The 13,647-nt window shown below is 46.1% G+C and overlaps 1 protein-coding gene across 3 annotated transcripts in view; it reads left to right on the top strand.

Annotated features, from left to right (window-relative positions):
* Positions 1-13,647, top strand: part of LOC144932754 (rab11 family-interacting protein 4-like) — a 33,420-nt gene that overhangs the window by 15,434 nt on the left and 4,339 nt on the right. For all 3 annotated transcript variants that reach the window (XM_078857170.1, XM_078857168.1, XM_078857167.1), the window contains exons 3-10: positions 348-539; positions 4,396-4,530; positions 5,322-5,357; positions 5,984-6,083; positions 7,136-7,239; positions 7,716-7,856; positions 9,005-9,086; positions 13,299-13,436. In XM_078857170.1, coding sequence (XP_078713296.1) covers positions 348-539; positions 4,396-4,530; positions 5,322-5,357; positions 5,984-6,083; positions 7,136-7,239; positions 7,716-7,856; positions 9,005-9,086; positions 13,299-13,436 — 928 coding nt within the window. The remainder of the gene's footprint in view (positions 1-347; positions 540-4,395; positions 4,531-5,321; positions 5,358-5,983; positions 6,084-7,135; positions 7,240-7,715; positions 7,857-9,004; positions 9,087-13,298; positions 13,437-13,647) is intronic.

Genomic DNA, 13,647 nt, shown 5'->3' with positions numbered 1-13,647 from the left:
GTGTTTTAGCTATGGGAGGAAACCCATGCAGAACTGGGGGGGGGAACATACACCCCCACAAAGACGGTCAGGAATCAAACCTAGGCCCCTTCTCTCTGTGAGGTAGAGAAAGTGTTACCCAAAGTACAGTTCGGTGTGCATTTTTTGTTTAGTTTGTTATCCCCCCCCCCCACCCCGAACCTCCCGATTAGCACAGATGGCTAGGTACGGTGCGAAAAAAGTTCAACGTACATCCATACGCAGACATTGTTTTGTCACGGGCAATTAATGAAGCCCCCCCGCGCTTGCGCACAGAGACTGGTGCGAGCTCCACAGCTGATGCATTGTAAAATCCGCACCGCCCGCAGGACGCACCAGCACAACCTGTCGCTGGTGTCGAACGTGTCGACGCTGTCGGCACTCTCCCTCATGAGTGCCGAGGAGGAGTTTGAGGATTACGGCGAGGGCGACGAGACCGACCTGACCGACCTGACGGAGGGGAGCGCCGGCGAGCTGCCGGGGGAAGCCGCGCAGAACAGCGCTTCCTCGCTGCCGTCCAGGTATTGCACGATGAGGGGTCGCGCTCATTTGCACGCGCACGAAACTCTCGCCACAAGAGAACCGCAGTTACCTTGCCGGTCTCGTCAGGGAGCATGAACCATCATCGCACGAGACTCCGGGCATCCTCGCGGCAGCGGCGACTTTTGGATAGCCGTCGAACAAAGACGGGTTCACCGCACGGTTGGCTACGTAATACATAATACGGCATCGCGCGCTTTCAGATGTGCTTCTGCGGCCATCTGGAGCGCTCTTCCTTTGGATATTAGGAAGCGTACTGGAGCTATGCACTTAAATATACATTGGAAACTCATTCCTTTTAGAGCTGCTTTTTCATTTTTAGTTTGTTGTTCTTCCCCTGCACCTCATCCACCAGCAGTGGATTAAGGGCTTCAACATTTCATATTCATAACGTTGTAAATGTTGCTTGTAACATACCATGCAGAATAGCACGTCCCATCCTGTATTTAAATAGCCATTTGGAGTTTCCATCGCTGACTGTGAGAGGTGGTGATGTTGATGAGCACTGCCTTGTGGTAGAACAATGGGTGTGTGGACAAAACAACTGCGACGCATGGATTTAGCAATGTGTGCCCATTGTTTGCAATTGAGCTGTCGTTGCATTTAGGCTAAACACAGACACATTTTTGTTTGAATGAAGATGAGAAGCCAACAAGGTTTTACTTTTGCTCTCACTTGTGGGAATTTACCGATTTCAAAGATGAGGGCAATGATTTCGGATTGTTGGTAACCCGTTAATGAAGAACTAATCCTTATCCGTGATGTGTTTGTCCATCTTAGCATCACACTGTGTTTGATTGGTTTGAGGAGCTACTGTTTACACCACGTGGAACAGTAGGAGAGTAAATTGACCTAATGGGCTGCAACTTTATCAGCAGGGATTGCAAATGTTAGCGATCTTTCCTGGATTCTAATGATTATCTTGACCAATTAGCGAATTGCCTTCACGCTTTTTGTCCATTACATCATTACCAAAGTAGCATTTGCGCTTATAATTGGCGTTAATTATTCGATTGGTTGGGCTAGAGCTTGGAATCCTGTAATCTAGCCTTGATGTGGGGGAGAAAGACTGTTACAGAGCATGGACGTCTTGTTAAGAATAGGAGAAAAGGGACATTCATATGTAAATCATACGCTGGCTCGCAGTTTTCGTTTACATTGTTGAGCCTAATCTTTTTTGCGGAGTTGATCTGCTAAGGTAGAATGCTCTGTTTTTCCAAGTGCTAATTATAAGCACATGTTGTTTGTTTACAAGAAGATTTTTGTTTAAGTGTTTTCTGTTTTTCATTCATTTCTTTCACAAGAACTCCTAGTTCTGAGACTTGACGTGAATGTATGAGACGTGTAAAGAATCAGGTTCGTAGAATAAAAATTCGCTGAATTGGTCGAATCATATTTCTAAATTAGTTGATAAAAAAAATACACAACAATATAATAAGCGTTGTTGTGGTGAATCTAGTATCAAAATAAATAATCTGACGTGTACCATTCATATATCTGTTTAGCCACATAAAAACAATAACATATATGACTACATGCTTTCTAAAGCTAAATTCATGTTATGGTTTACTGATCAAAATGAACACTTAGCAGATGTTGAAGTGCAAGTCTGCGCATAAATCACAAGACGATTTACTTTATCAAAGCGTCGTACCAAATGCACTTGCCAACAACAATTAAACGATTTTAGAACAACTCACAATATTGCGTGCATTGTCAAAGAGTGGTGCGTTCCTCCGCACTAAACAAAGAGCAGATTAAATAGAGACACGACCGGGGTTCGTCCTCCCCCCCGACTTGCACACGGAAAGAGACCGCACTGTGACACGCCCACAGTGTTGCCATTGATAATTTCATGACCCCGGGTCCATGCTGCACAATGGGAGAAACGTTCGCCTGCTTCCTCGCTCCGCTCTTGCCGCTCCTCTTCTTCAATATTTTGTCCCTGCTGTGTCCACGTGGCCCCATCTCGCCCTGTCGTCTCGGCGCTAGTCTCTCGGCTCGTCGCTCCCTCCCGCCCGCCCGACTGTCGCTCTCTCCGTGCCCTCGAGGGCGTCCCTGATGGAGCGGCCTCCGCGCCACCCACGTTGGCACGGGTGCGCATTTGAACGGGGTTGCTGCCATGGCGACCATCTGTAGATGGATTTGCGCACGACGGGGCCGTCTTGGGACAGTGGGACGGCGAGAAAGTAGGACCGAGAGAAGTGGGGTGGGGAGGGAGGTCGGGCAATGAGGGACGGGGGGAGCTGGGAAAGGTGATGGGGACTGGGAGATGGGGCAGGAAGAAGGGGGCACTGAGGGACAAGGCGACTGTGAGGCAGGGGGACTGGGAGACGGGGGCACGGAGACAGGAGGAATGCTCGACAGACGAACTGGAGGTGGCTAAGGAACGGAGAAGGACATTTTAAGGATACATAACCTTTGGTTCTTTCGGTAAAGTCACGTAAGTGGAAAAATAAAGTAAAGTAAAAAAATTTTTTTCACCTACGTGACTTTATCGAAAGAACCAAAGAGTATGGATCATTGCAGTCACGAAAAGTTCAAATCTAGAATTTTAAGGATCGTAATTCTGATTCTTCAATTGGGTAAAGTTTCGGGCACAGTTTTTGAATTTATGTTAATGGAAAGTTTAAAGATGTACAGTATGCAGTAAGAATAAACGTCTTCAAACTCAATGAATCTTAACTAAGAATTGTGAACAAATCCGCTAGTGGAAACCAACGCAATAATCTACCTCTGGATACATCAAGCATTACCCCACAAAAGCATTGTGCACAATGGTTAAATGGTTTGTGTGGTGTGTGAGTGTTGTCAACTGGACGATGCCCTGCTGCTTGTGAAATTTAGCAAAAAAAAACTATTTTCGTCGAAGCAAGTCGTGTTTTAGCGTGTTTAAAGCGCATTTAAATTAATCTTCGAAATTAAGTACATTTTGTATGAGCCGTAAAAAAAACATTATCGTAATGCATTCGGTTTCCCAGTTTGGTTGAATAAGCATCTGATAATTTTCTTCTGCAGAAGTCCTTTTTTTCCAAAATGTCACGGGCAACGGGCATCCAGTTTATGCACTCGCACGCACGCGAACGTTTAACCATTGCACTTGTGATATGCTGCTGATAAGGCTTCTACTTTGTGCAGTGAACCATTGGTGATAGTACATGGTTTTATTTATTGTTTGTTACTCTTACTCCTACGCTAGTTTACCCAGGAAAGCCTTGCAGAGTGTCGACTCTTCCCGAGTAGGGTCCTGACATGTTTTTTGTTTAGTAGGGTGGTGGGGGGGGGCGATGTTCCGACATGTCATCTCAATTGAGTAAAATCTCCGGTATTTTTTCAGAATGTTTGTCCCAATTGGGGTGTTCGAGGTAAACCAGAGAGCTCTGACGAAACCCGTGCAGAACAGGAGGGAGAACATAAAAACAACCCTAGTCGGGAATCTAACCAAGCCATGCTGTGAGGTGCGAGTGCTAACACTGCGCCAACCTCGGCTTTCGACAAATTATTTAACTTAAACTCAACTATTTTTACCCGGTAAGGCCCACTCTTTTTCAGAAGCGACCTGGCCACAAATGATAGCTCAACAAAGGGGCATATCATCACGTGGACATTTTATAGCAGACAAATTAATAATGAATGCAAGTTCATTATAAATGTGGAGGGAAAAACCAGAGGACCTGGAAAATAATCCACACGACCACGGATATAACATGGAAACTCCAAATATACAGGTGTCGGGGTCAGGATCCAACCCACGACCTCCTGCATACCAGGTGAGGTAGTTAACATCTCACCACCGTGGGAACCAACATTTACCTTTGCCCCCCCCCCCCCCTACAGCGCAAACAACACTCCAAAGAAATATCCCCATCTGCTGACCCAGGAAGCGCTCCATAACTACTGCCTGAGCTGTGCGCGCAAGATGGATCAGCTGAACAGCCTGGACACTCGACTGCGCAAGCTGGAAGTCAACAGGTCTGCCACCCACCCACACTGGTAGCACCAGTCTGGCTAAGAGTAATAATGATGATGATAATATTACAATCAAAAGGCCATTTCTCGGGAGAGAAAAAGCCACAGTTTTGACCATTTCATCTGTTTTCCCATTATGCATTGCACGTTAATTCATGACCCCCGGGTCCTTTGCATGCAATGCATGCACGCGTTCCTTGGTTTTAGAGCCACAACTCGGAAGAGTCGATGTTTATTTTAGACATCGGTGGCAGGATGCTCATGCGACGAATGTGTGCGGTCTTCACCCTCGTTAGGAATCATCGGTACAGTGTAGCCACCATTGCCTCATGCTGCCTTGTGCCTCGGGGTGGCGTTATGTGGATGTGCCCTCGCGGATCTCTCTGGAGACAGTTTGGCGCTGCCCGAGGGCAACAATCAGCCGATAAACTGACACCTTATGACGTGTGCTGGTTTTTGTCTGGTCAGAGAATGTGAGACTCTCTTATTCGGCAAATGTTGGTTTACCGGCCCAATTGTTCACAATTGCCAAACTGGTAGTTGAAGAATGAACAATGGGGTCCGTCCGCTTCCTTATCAGCTCCCTGCCACCTGCCGTCTATCACTGACCTTGGTCTAAGTATCGTAGGTTCGCTTTTTATGGTCTCTGGACTTGTGTGTGTGCGTGTGCAGCAAGCGGTAGTCATTTGTGGTTTTGTTCCTTACTGTCAGTTTTGCCCCAAAATAAAACCCTTCACCACGCGCTAGAGGACACCTGCGTTGTAAATTTACGTGTTTCCTGTTTTGTTTTTCAGTCCCAACAGGAGAATCTCGTCGAAAGCCTATGCCAGGTAAGCAAATGGCTTTTCAAGACTCGGCTGGTCTCTTCTATGTGCTGTGAAGAAACATTGTCGATTATCTACTTTTTTTGTAAGGCCACATAGTGTTATTGATGGAAGATTTTTTTTGTTTCAAATTGTGAAGAGAGATGTTAAAAAGTGTCGTCATCAGTGTTGGTGAAGAAGGGTTTTACAGACCTAGATAAAATCTTATTTATGTAGTGGTACAAAAACATTTAAAAAACACCCAATTCCTGATTACATCCCACCGCCCATGGTGTTGACTTGGTGTTTGCTTCCGCAGTTTCCAACCTCAGTGCAGTATAATTCCTTACAGTTGACAATGTCAACGCTTGGACTTTACTTTTATTATCAAAACAATTGGGCCCCGCAATTACTCAACTGTCTTTACTAGCATGTACATGTGTGTCATTGTGAACGTCGTAAATAAATAAATAAAACTAGTGTCACACGCAGTGAATAAAGTCCACCAGCCCTAGGGTACGCTGAGAAAACGGCACGTGATCGGGTTTTCCCGAGTCAAAGGTCATGGGACGTGTCTTACGCTTTGAACGCAGTAACGTTCACGATGCTGGTGCCATTGAGGTGCGTTGTTCTCACCCGGCACGCCACACCAGGCACCTGCTGCAAACCAGCAACCTGAGCAGCACCAACGGCAGTACGGAAAACCTGGAGGTGGAGTCCAGAGATCCTGCCGAGAACGACATTGCAGACAAAGTGAGGGCCTCCCACGTTTTCCTGCAAATGTTTGTGATTAATTCACTCATTTGGAACCGCTTTTTGTGTTTGGTTTGTTGTCTTTCCCTCGTGCCTCCGATGACACGTATGGCGCGAAAGGTCAACATATGTCCATAAAAATTGTTGCGGGCCTTGAAGCTCGCATGCCGGCCATGTTAATTCAAAACGTCATTGAGAACCGCAAATTAAACCTGTTGCTTTATTTCACAAGCTATCCACTTCCACCAATATATTTCCATACAAACTGCTCTGAGCAGCGCATGTGTGCAGTAGTTTCAAAACAAGCCTAACAAGTTTTAGGTGAATACGGGTTTGGCAAGCTGGAAACCTGAATACACTTTTGACAACAAAGCTGGGGCTTCCCAGACTCTTTGTTGACAGAGTGATACAATTTCAAGATATTTCGCTGCAGCTAGGAGATTGCTGTCAGCACGAGGTTTGAAATCTCACTCGCAATGGGTTTCAGGAGGTGGTCAGTGGTGGATCCAGGGTCAACCGTAATATACCACGGCTCAGGCTACACAATCTAACCCAAGGGCACGGTTTGTCTACAGATAATCATGCCAAGTGGTACATATTAGCTCGAACTAGATACAAAAGAAATAGCCAAAATGTAATGTATAAAAAAATCACTTTCAACAGGTATTTAAGGTGTTTTCAAGTGTTGGGGTACACAACTTAAAATGATAACAAGCTTGCTGTGCTTGTAAAAGAACACCTACTGTCTGTAATAAATGTGTTTTGGGTTAGATCGCGTTAATATGAATGTGTCATAAACCCGATACAGCCAATTAGTATGGTTTGTCACATAATCAAAATGCCAGTTAGTTGCTACTTCAGCACATTGGTATGTTTGGGAGCATAAACCCACAACATTTACAATTTGAGTACGACCTTTCGCTGGTGATTACAACGCGTTAAACTGACGTACTGTTTGATTGCACTTTTTTGCTAAACAAGTGGTTTTTGCTAAACGAACTGCGTCTCCTCTCGTCGTTGGCGGCCGCGTGTCGCCGTCCCTTTGTGAGCAGCTGAATGCTCTGGAGCGAAAGGTGTGCGAGATGGAGAACGACTCCACCGAGAGTGGGGACCTGCACACGAAGCTCCGGCAGGAGAACAAGCAGCTCACCCTCCGGTAATTACAGGCAGCTTCGGCCATTTTTGGGTTCGATCATATACCACCCGACATGGCCAATTAGTAAGGTTTGTAACATAAACAAAACGTGCCAATTTAGTTACCAGTTCAGCACACCGGTGTGTTGGAGAGGTGCTGCTGGTGAAGCAGTAATAAGTTGGCATGTTTGTTCACGTGACAAATGTATTAATTGGCAGTGATCTGACCCCAAAAAATCTATTGTAATATTGTCCGCGAAAGCCAATATTAGCACGTTTGGCTGTGCACGGTGCGAAAGAAGTTCAACAGAAATACGTACTACATTACTGATCTGAGGCTTCCAGATGTCGCGGTCAATCACCAGCCGGGATTTCTTCCATGGTCCCTTGAGCTGTGTGTGCCACCGATGATTCTTTGCTCACGGGTGGTTGGCAGTCGCGCGTCCTCCGACGTAACCCTTTTGACGCTCACACGCATGACGTGACCCCACCCCCCAGGGTGCACGAGCTGGAGGAGCGCCTGCGCGACGAGGAGTCACGCTCTGAGCAGAGCGCACGGGAGGACGCGCGGCGCCATCGCGACGCGCTGGCGCGTCTCGAGCGTGACAAGGGCGAGCAGACGGAGGCGCTCACCACCAGGCAAGTACCGCCGCCGCCGCTGCTGCCAACGCTCGGCCATGTTCTCGATTCAAAGAATAACGTTAGCTGACTCGTCGTGTCTTGATCAGCAGACTCATGTCTTGAGATCAGCAGCCATGTACAGAGACAATGATGTCACGCAGTACAATGATGTCATGCTGTAATGCACACACCAAGAGCCAAAGGTGGCCGTGATTTCTGCAAAGAGTCAAGGGTATATGTAATGGTGTGTGTATATTTTGACAGTTTTCGGCACAGCACGGAATACATTAATTATTCTCTTCTACTCCTGTAATAGTATTTTCTAAAGTTATGCTCCTTCGATAGAGCCGTATGTGTTGGATTGAAGAGCTGCATGCGGCTCGGCAGACGCCAGTCGGCCAACTGCTGCTGTAAAGCAATGATGTAATGCACATGTCACGCAACTTCCTTTAACATATCCCCTTTTCAAATAATAGCAGGGGAACAATTTGAATTCAAACAACGATTCAAACAGCCACTAAATAACACCGGACAATTTTTTTTTCAAAGAACAAATTAACAGTTCAAAGCAACGTCACAAATCGATAGTTCAAAGGAACATCACGTGATTTCCTTAACAGGCCCTAACCCCCGCGTGGCCACGCCAACATGACATGGCCGCTTCTAAACCACGTTAGCTGTATTTGCCAAGTCCTGCAGCAAACCCCCACCTCGGGCACAGCTGCTACTCGGCCATAGAGAAATTCAACCACACCACTTGAACCATTATAACCAGCCACTTGTATATACTGTATGTATGTTGAACTTATTTCTCACCGTACGTAGCCGACCGTGCTAATCGGTGGTGTGGGGAGGAAGGACAAACTTCAAATTGTAGAGCCGAACCACTCGAGCGTGCGATGATGCAACCCAACCGTGGTGGATGAACCATCTAGTCTGGCCACACAGCTGCCCAACTACATAAAAGCATTAGTCCCCAAGAACCTATCAATATAATTATAACTTTGTAATGTAGGAAGAAGAAGAGTTAAATTGACATCGATGAATGAAATAGTGTCCGATGTAAAGTTCGTGTGTCATCTTGGAAGCGGCGTGTAGACGTATGCGTTCGTTTAGCAGAGCTCCGTCACGGATGTCGTCTTTGTCGCCAATTTGCCCCACTGCAGGTTGCAGCAGCTGGAAGAAGAGAATAAGGAGATAAAAGCAGCCGTCGTTTACCTGAAGGCCCAAACACAGAAGCTGGAGACCGTAAGTGCCGAGTGCCGGACGTTCTCCGGAAGGGCTGTTTCAGTTAAATGCATCTGATTGAAGTCACCTGATGTTCCGCACCCTCCCCCAGCTATCCAATCAGTCGTCAAAGTAGTCGTGGTTTCAATTCCAGGATCCATTTTTTATTGTGATTTTTACCGTCTTGTTTGTATTGTTTCATATATTTCCCCCGTCCGGCTACAGTCAGCCAATCAAAACAAATGTAACTTAAGAAGCATTTGCGTACAATTTCCATGTATTTTAAATGATCCGATCAGACATGCGTGATTCCTGGTGGTCACTGGCAGAGCCAGTGGGGGGGTCGGGTGGCACGTGCCCCCCCCCCAATGATCCGATCGAAATCCCTAATTTAGATCGGATCATTTGGGTTTATTAGTAATAAATAGGCATTTTGCGACCCCCACTGCCACTGTGTAACATATTATTACGTGCCAGGGACTCTATGAGATGATAAGACAATAGTCTGAGTCCATAATTGGCAATAAGTAACGGCAAAGCAGTTATAAGTGACTCGCAGAATTGTGCGCAGTTGCGTATACAGTCCACGACTTTCCTGAAGGCATCAACGCCTTCAGCGAGCGCGATGCCGATCACACAACGCGGTTCGAATTCGACCCTCGATCGATGGCTGCGTCATCGCCGCACACGCATCGAATAAAAAGCAAGGGACAAGTCCTTACTTACAAACAATTCCTATCATTTTTCATTGCTCGAGGGTTTGCCCTCACCGACCTGAAAATCCTGGTTCCGCCATTGCTGGTGGTCAATCGCACTACCTGGTGGTCTAGGGCGCCACCTGGTGGTTATTTAGTAAATGATACCACCTGGTGGTCAATCGCGCCATCTGCTGGTCAATCTGCCACCTGGTGGTCAATCACGCCACCTGGTGGCCACCTGGTAATCAGATGCTCTGACCTCAGTAATCTTGTTCCATGCAATCTGTTTAAGCACAACGTAATTTAATACGCAGTAATATAACGCTTGTCCCTACAATTTGGAGATGTAAGTGGTAATTGTAGGCTAGAGATGCGTTTCCTTTTGTCCCACCCTTTTGTTTTTGCCCTGTCACCCTTGCTTTTAATTAGTTTGATGAGAGTACTGTTTTGTAGTGCTTGCTTTGTGAAAATTGATTCGTTTTATACGCTAATTTATTGTTAATTGACCTGTGGTTTTTTGTTATCTCCATTTTCACGTTTATGCCTCGTACGACGCACGGTTTCACTTATTCCAACATAAAATATATAATTCATTGAAATACTTATATACACTTTTTTATTTGAATGTATTGGGTTAGAAGTGAGCTCAAACTGTTTATACACATTTGCCTATAATTAGGTATCAATTCTGCTTTTTTTTTATATAAACATTAATGTGCAGCCCTTTGGCAATCTACTCCCCGCTGGTTGATTCTTCACCATGCTGTCTCAGAATTGGTTCAAATATCACTTTTAACCGATGTTAGCCGTGGTCGGATATTGAACCCGGGTAACGGGGTTCACAGGGTAGTGAGCTCACGACTGCACCACATCTTCAACCCGCACGTACGATTAGCATGGTTGGCTACGTACGGTGCGAAAAACTTCAACATACATACATCTATATGCAGTAAAACCTTGGATTGCGAGCATAATTCGTTCCGAAAACGTGTTCGTAATCCAAAGCACTTGTATATCAAAGCGAATTTCCCCATAAGAAATCATGGAAACTCAGATGATTTGTTCCACAACGCAAAAATACTGTATTCATATAAAAATGTTTAATACAAAATACCTTTTTATATTTTTATTATTTAAATTTAATATAAAGTAATCAAATTTATTAATTAAATTTAATCGTGGCTGGTGTGAGGGAGACGAGAGAGAGGAGAGGAGGGTTGTTGTGTAGGATGACTTTCACTTGCAGTACAGTTACTAAAGAACAGTCACTACACTTGGACACAAAATAAAAAAATGCTTTACGCACACACACTTGGTCACAACACTATAATAAACGGTATACGCTCGCACGGATGTTGACTATACGAGTGAGGCATGCCGACTGAGACCGAGCATGGGAGATGATTACCCACAATCCCGTAGCGAGAGAGAGAGAAGAACCATCGGCTCAGTTGTGATCACGTGACGCTCGGCAGACAAAGCGTATACTGTACGTACTACAGTACTCGTATTGCAAGACCTCGTTCGTTTATCAAATTAATATTTACTTTAAAAATGTTGCTCGTCTTGCAAAACACTCGCAGACCAAGTTACTCACAATCCAAGGTTTTACTGTAGTATATAATAATGTGCAGGACTTTTTAAAAAGCACTGCCGAAGTGGGCCTCGCCACACCGAGTCAGTCATGGCAGTCGTTTGACTTGATCTCGCCAGTCTGGCCAATGCGGGTTGTCCGAGGTATATTAATACATGTGCACGGTTGATATTTAGAATCTTGTAAGAGCCGAAATTATTCTTAGCCCATGCGTGTGTTGGATTGTTATTCCTACAGCTGCTCTTGCCACCCCCCCACCCCATTGCGCTCTCTTGACTACAATCCACTGGCACTATAGGCTAGACCGGCTGTAACTTCGTCTCGGATTTCATCAGCAGCCCCCACCCCCCCCCCCCGTATTTCCTCTTCCCCCCCACACAGCCTCTTGCTGCAAGCCCGGCAACCAAACTTTCCCTGCTTGGCCCCGCGGCTCGTCCGTTTTGCGGAACCTCGCACGCTGAGCATCAGCTTTCTCACAGCCCACTTCTTATTGCCAAGCGCCGGCACTAATTTAATAGCTCTATTAATATTCTCCTGGACCGCCCTACTTTTTTTTTTATAAAACCCCCACACCCCAACCCACCACACCCTCCACACCCTCCACGCAGCATCGATTGTGTGTGTGTGTGCTGAGACTGGAAGAAGCCTGGAAGGTTAATGAAAGCCAATCCATATTCTTGCGGCTTCCAGGGAGGCCACGAGAAGTCAAACGATTTAACGTGAATTTGCATGGGATGCCATCAATCATTAGATCAAGTGTGCCAGCCACTCCACACCGTTGGCCCCTTTTTGTAAGGCTTGCCCCCGGACCTCTCTCGGCTTGCGTTCAATTACGCTGCACTGTTTTAAAGCCTCTTTCATTCACGCATCTGCTTGCCGGCGGCGGCGGCGTGGTGGTGGTGGGTGAGCTTGGGATGGTGGTGGGTGTTGCGGATCTGTTGACGTAAGGTTTATGCGCTCGTTGGACCGCGTGCCCTCGTCATGGCAGTGCCAACCTCGTGGTTTTTATTGGAGGGTGGCTTTTTTGTCAAGAAAATAATAACGGTTGGATAACCAAGGCTGCAAAGTGTACGTTTTGTTTGTTGACTGCTGATTAGTTTTTCAAAGAGTAATTTTTTTTTTATAAAATGGCCATAGATTTTTTTTCAACGCTAGATTACACAAAACAGTCAAAGCTACTCATTAGCTTATTGGAATGCAATGGATTCTATTTGTAATCGTTAATATTTTATCCCAGAAAACTACAGATTTGCAGGTGTAATTGTTTACATTAACACTGAGAGTGATTGGCTTGGACCTCGACAATAATAACAGATTAGTTTCAGGCCTCGTATTAGTTTAACTGAACAAATCATCATTGAGGCACAGATAAGATTGTTTTATCTGCGTGATTTTAGTTGCGTTCATCGGCCAAGCTTTCTAATATTCATGTGGCTCTTAACTTTTGTTTGCGGACAAGCGGCAGGCAGATACGAAATGTAGCCACAAGCTTAACCGGCCAGATTCACTCAACCCATCGATCGATTGCACTTGTAAAAAGAGCTGCTGTATCTATTGTCAGTAGTAATATTGGTGTGTCTTCAGGCCATGCAACTTAGCTGTTGCACAACAAATTCATCAAAAAAGTGTTGGTCTTGCATTGGCAGTGGGGGGGGGAAACTTTTATCTATTTTGGCCACTTAGTGCAGTGGTAGGGGAAGAGAGTGGTTATAAAAACATCAGCCGGCTGAGTACATTTCCCTGTTATAAGGCAGAGCTTTAATGTCTGGCGACACAAGTTTAATAACGAGGACAATTAATAAACGCGCGCACGCACACATTTCGCGAATCGGCCGCTGCGTTCCATCGAGAACCCCGGGAGGCGTGCTGAGCCGGGTTTGGTCGCCGCCCCTAAGAGAGCCGCTCTCGCATTTTATTTTTTCCTTTTTTTCTCCTCTTCAGACGAACCGGGAGCTGACTGAGGGCCTGGATGATGGCAGCATGCGACTGCGCGAGGAGGCTCGCCACAGCAAGGAGCTGGCAGACCGGCTTCACCGAACCCAGCAGGAACACAACGTCGAGCGAGACACCACACAGGAGGTATGGCTCGTAGTGGTAGTACTGATGATAATAATAATGCAAACAAAGATCCCCAGTATAACCTGTAACAGACTGTTGGGGCAAGTGCCGTTAGCGAGGAGCGCCTATGAACGCCGGCACTGTGGCACACGAGGGATGGGTGGTCAGCACCATGCCCCGGCCGCCTGTGTCTCCCCACATCATGCCAGGTATTCATTTAAGGCCGAGTCGA

Source organism: Lampetra fluviatilis, chromosome 5 (genome assembly GCF_964198595.1).
Source record: "Lampetra fluviatilis chromosome 5, kcLamFluv1.1, whole genome shotgun sequence".
NCBI classification, from domain to species: Eukaryota; Metazoa; Chordata; class Hyperoartia; order Petromyzontiformes; family Petromyzontidae; genus Lampetra; species Lampetra fluviatilis.
Note: the sequence above shows the minus strand (reverse complement) of the source record. Positions and strands in the feature narration are given on the sequence as shown.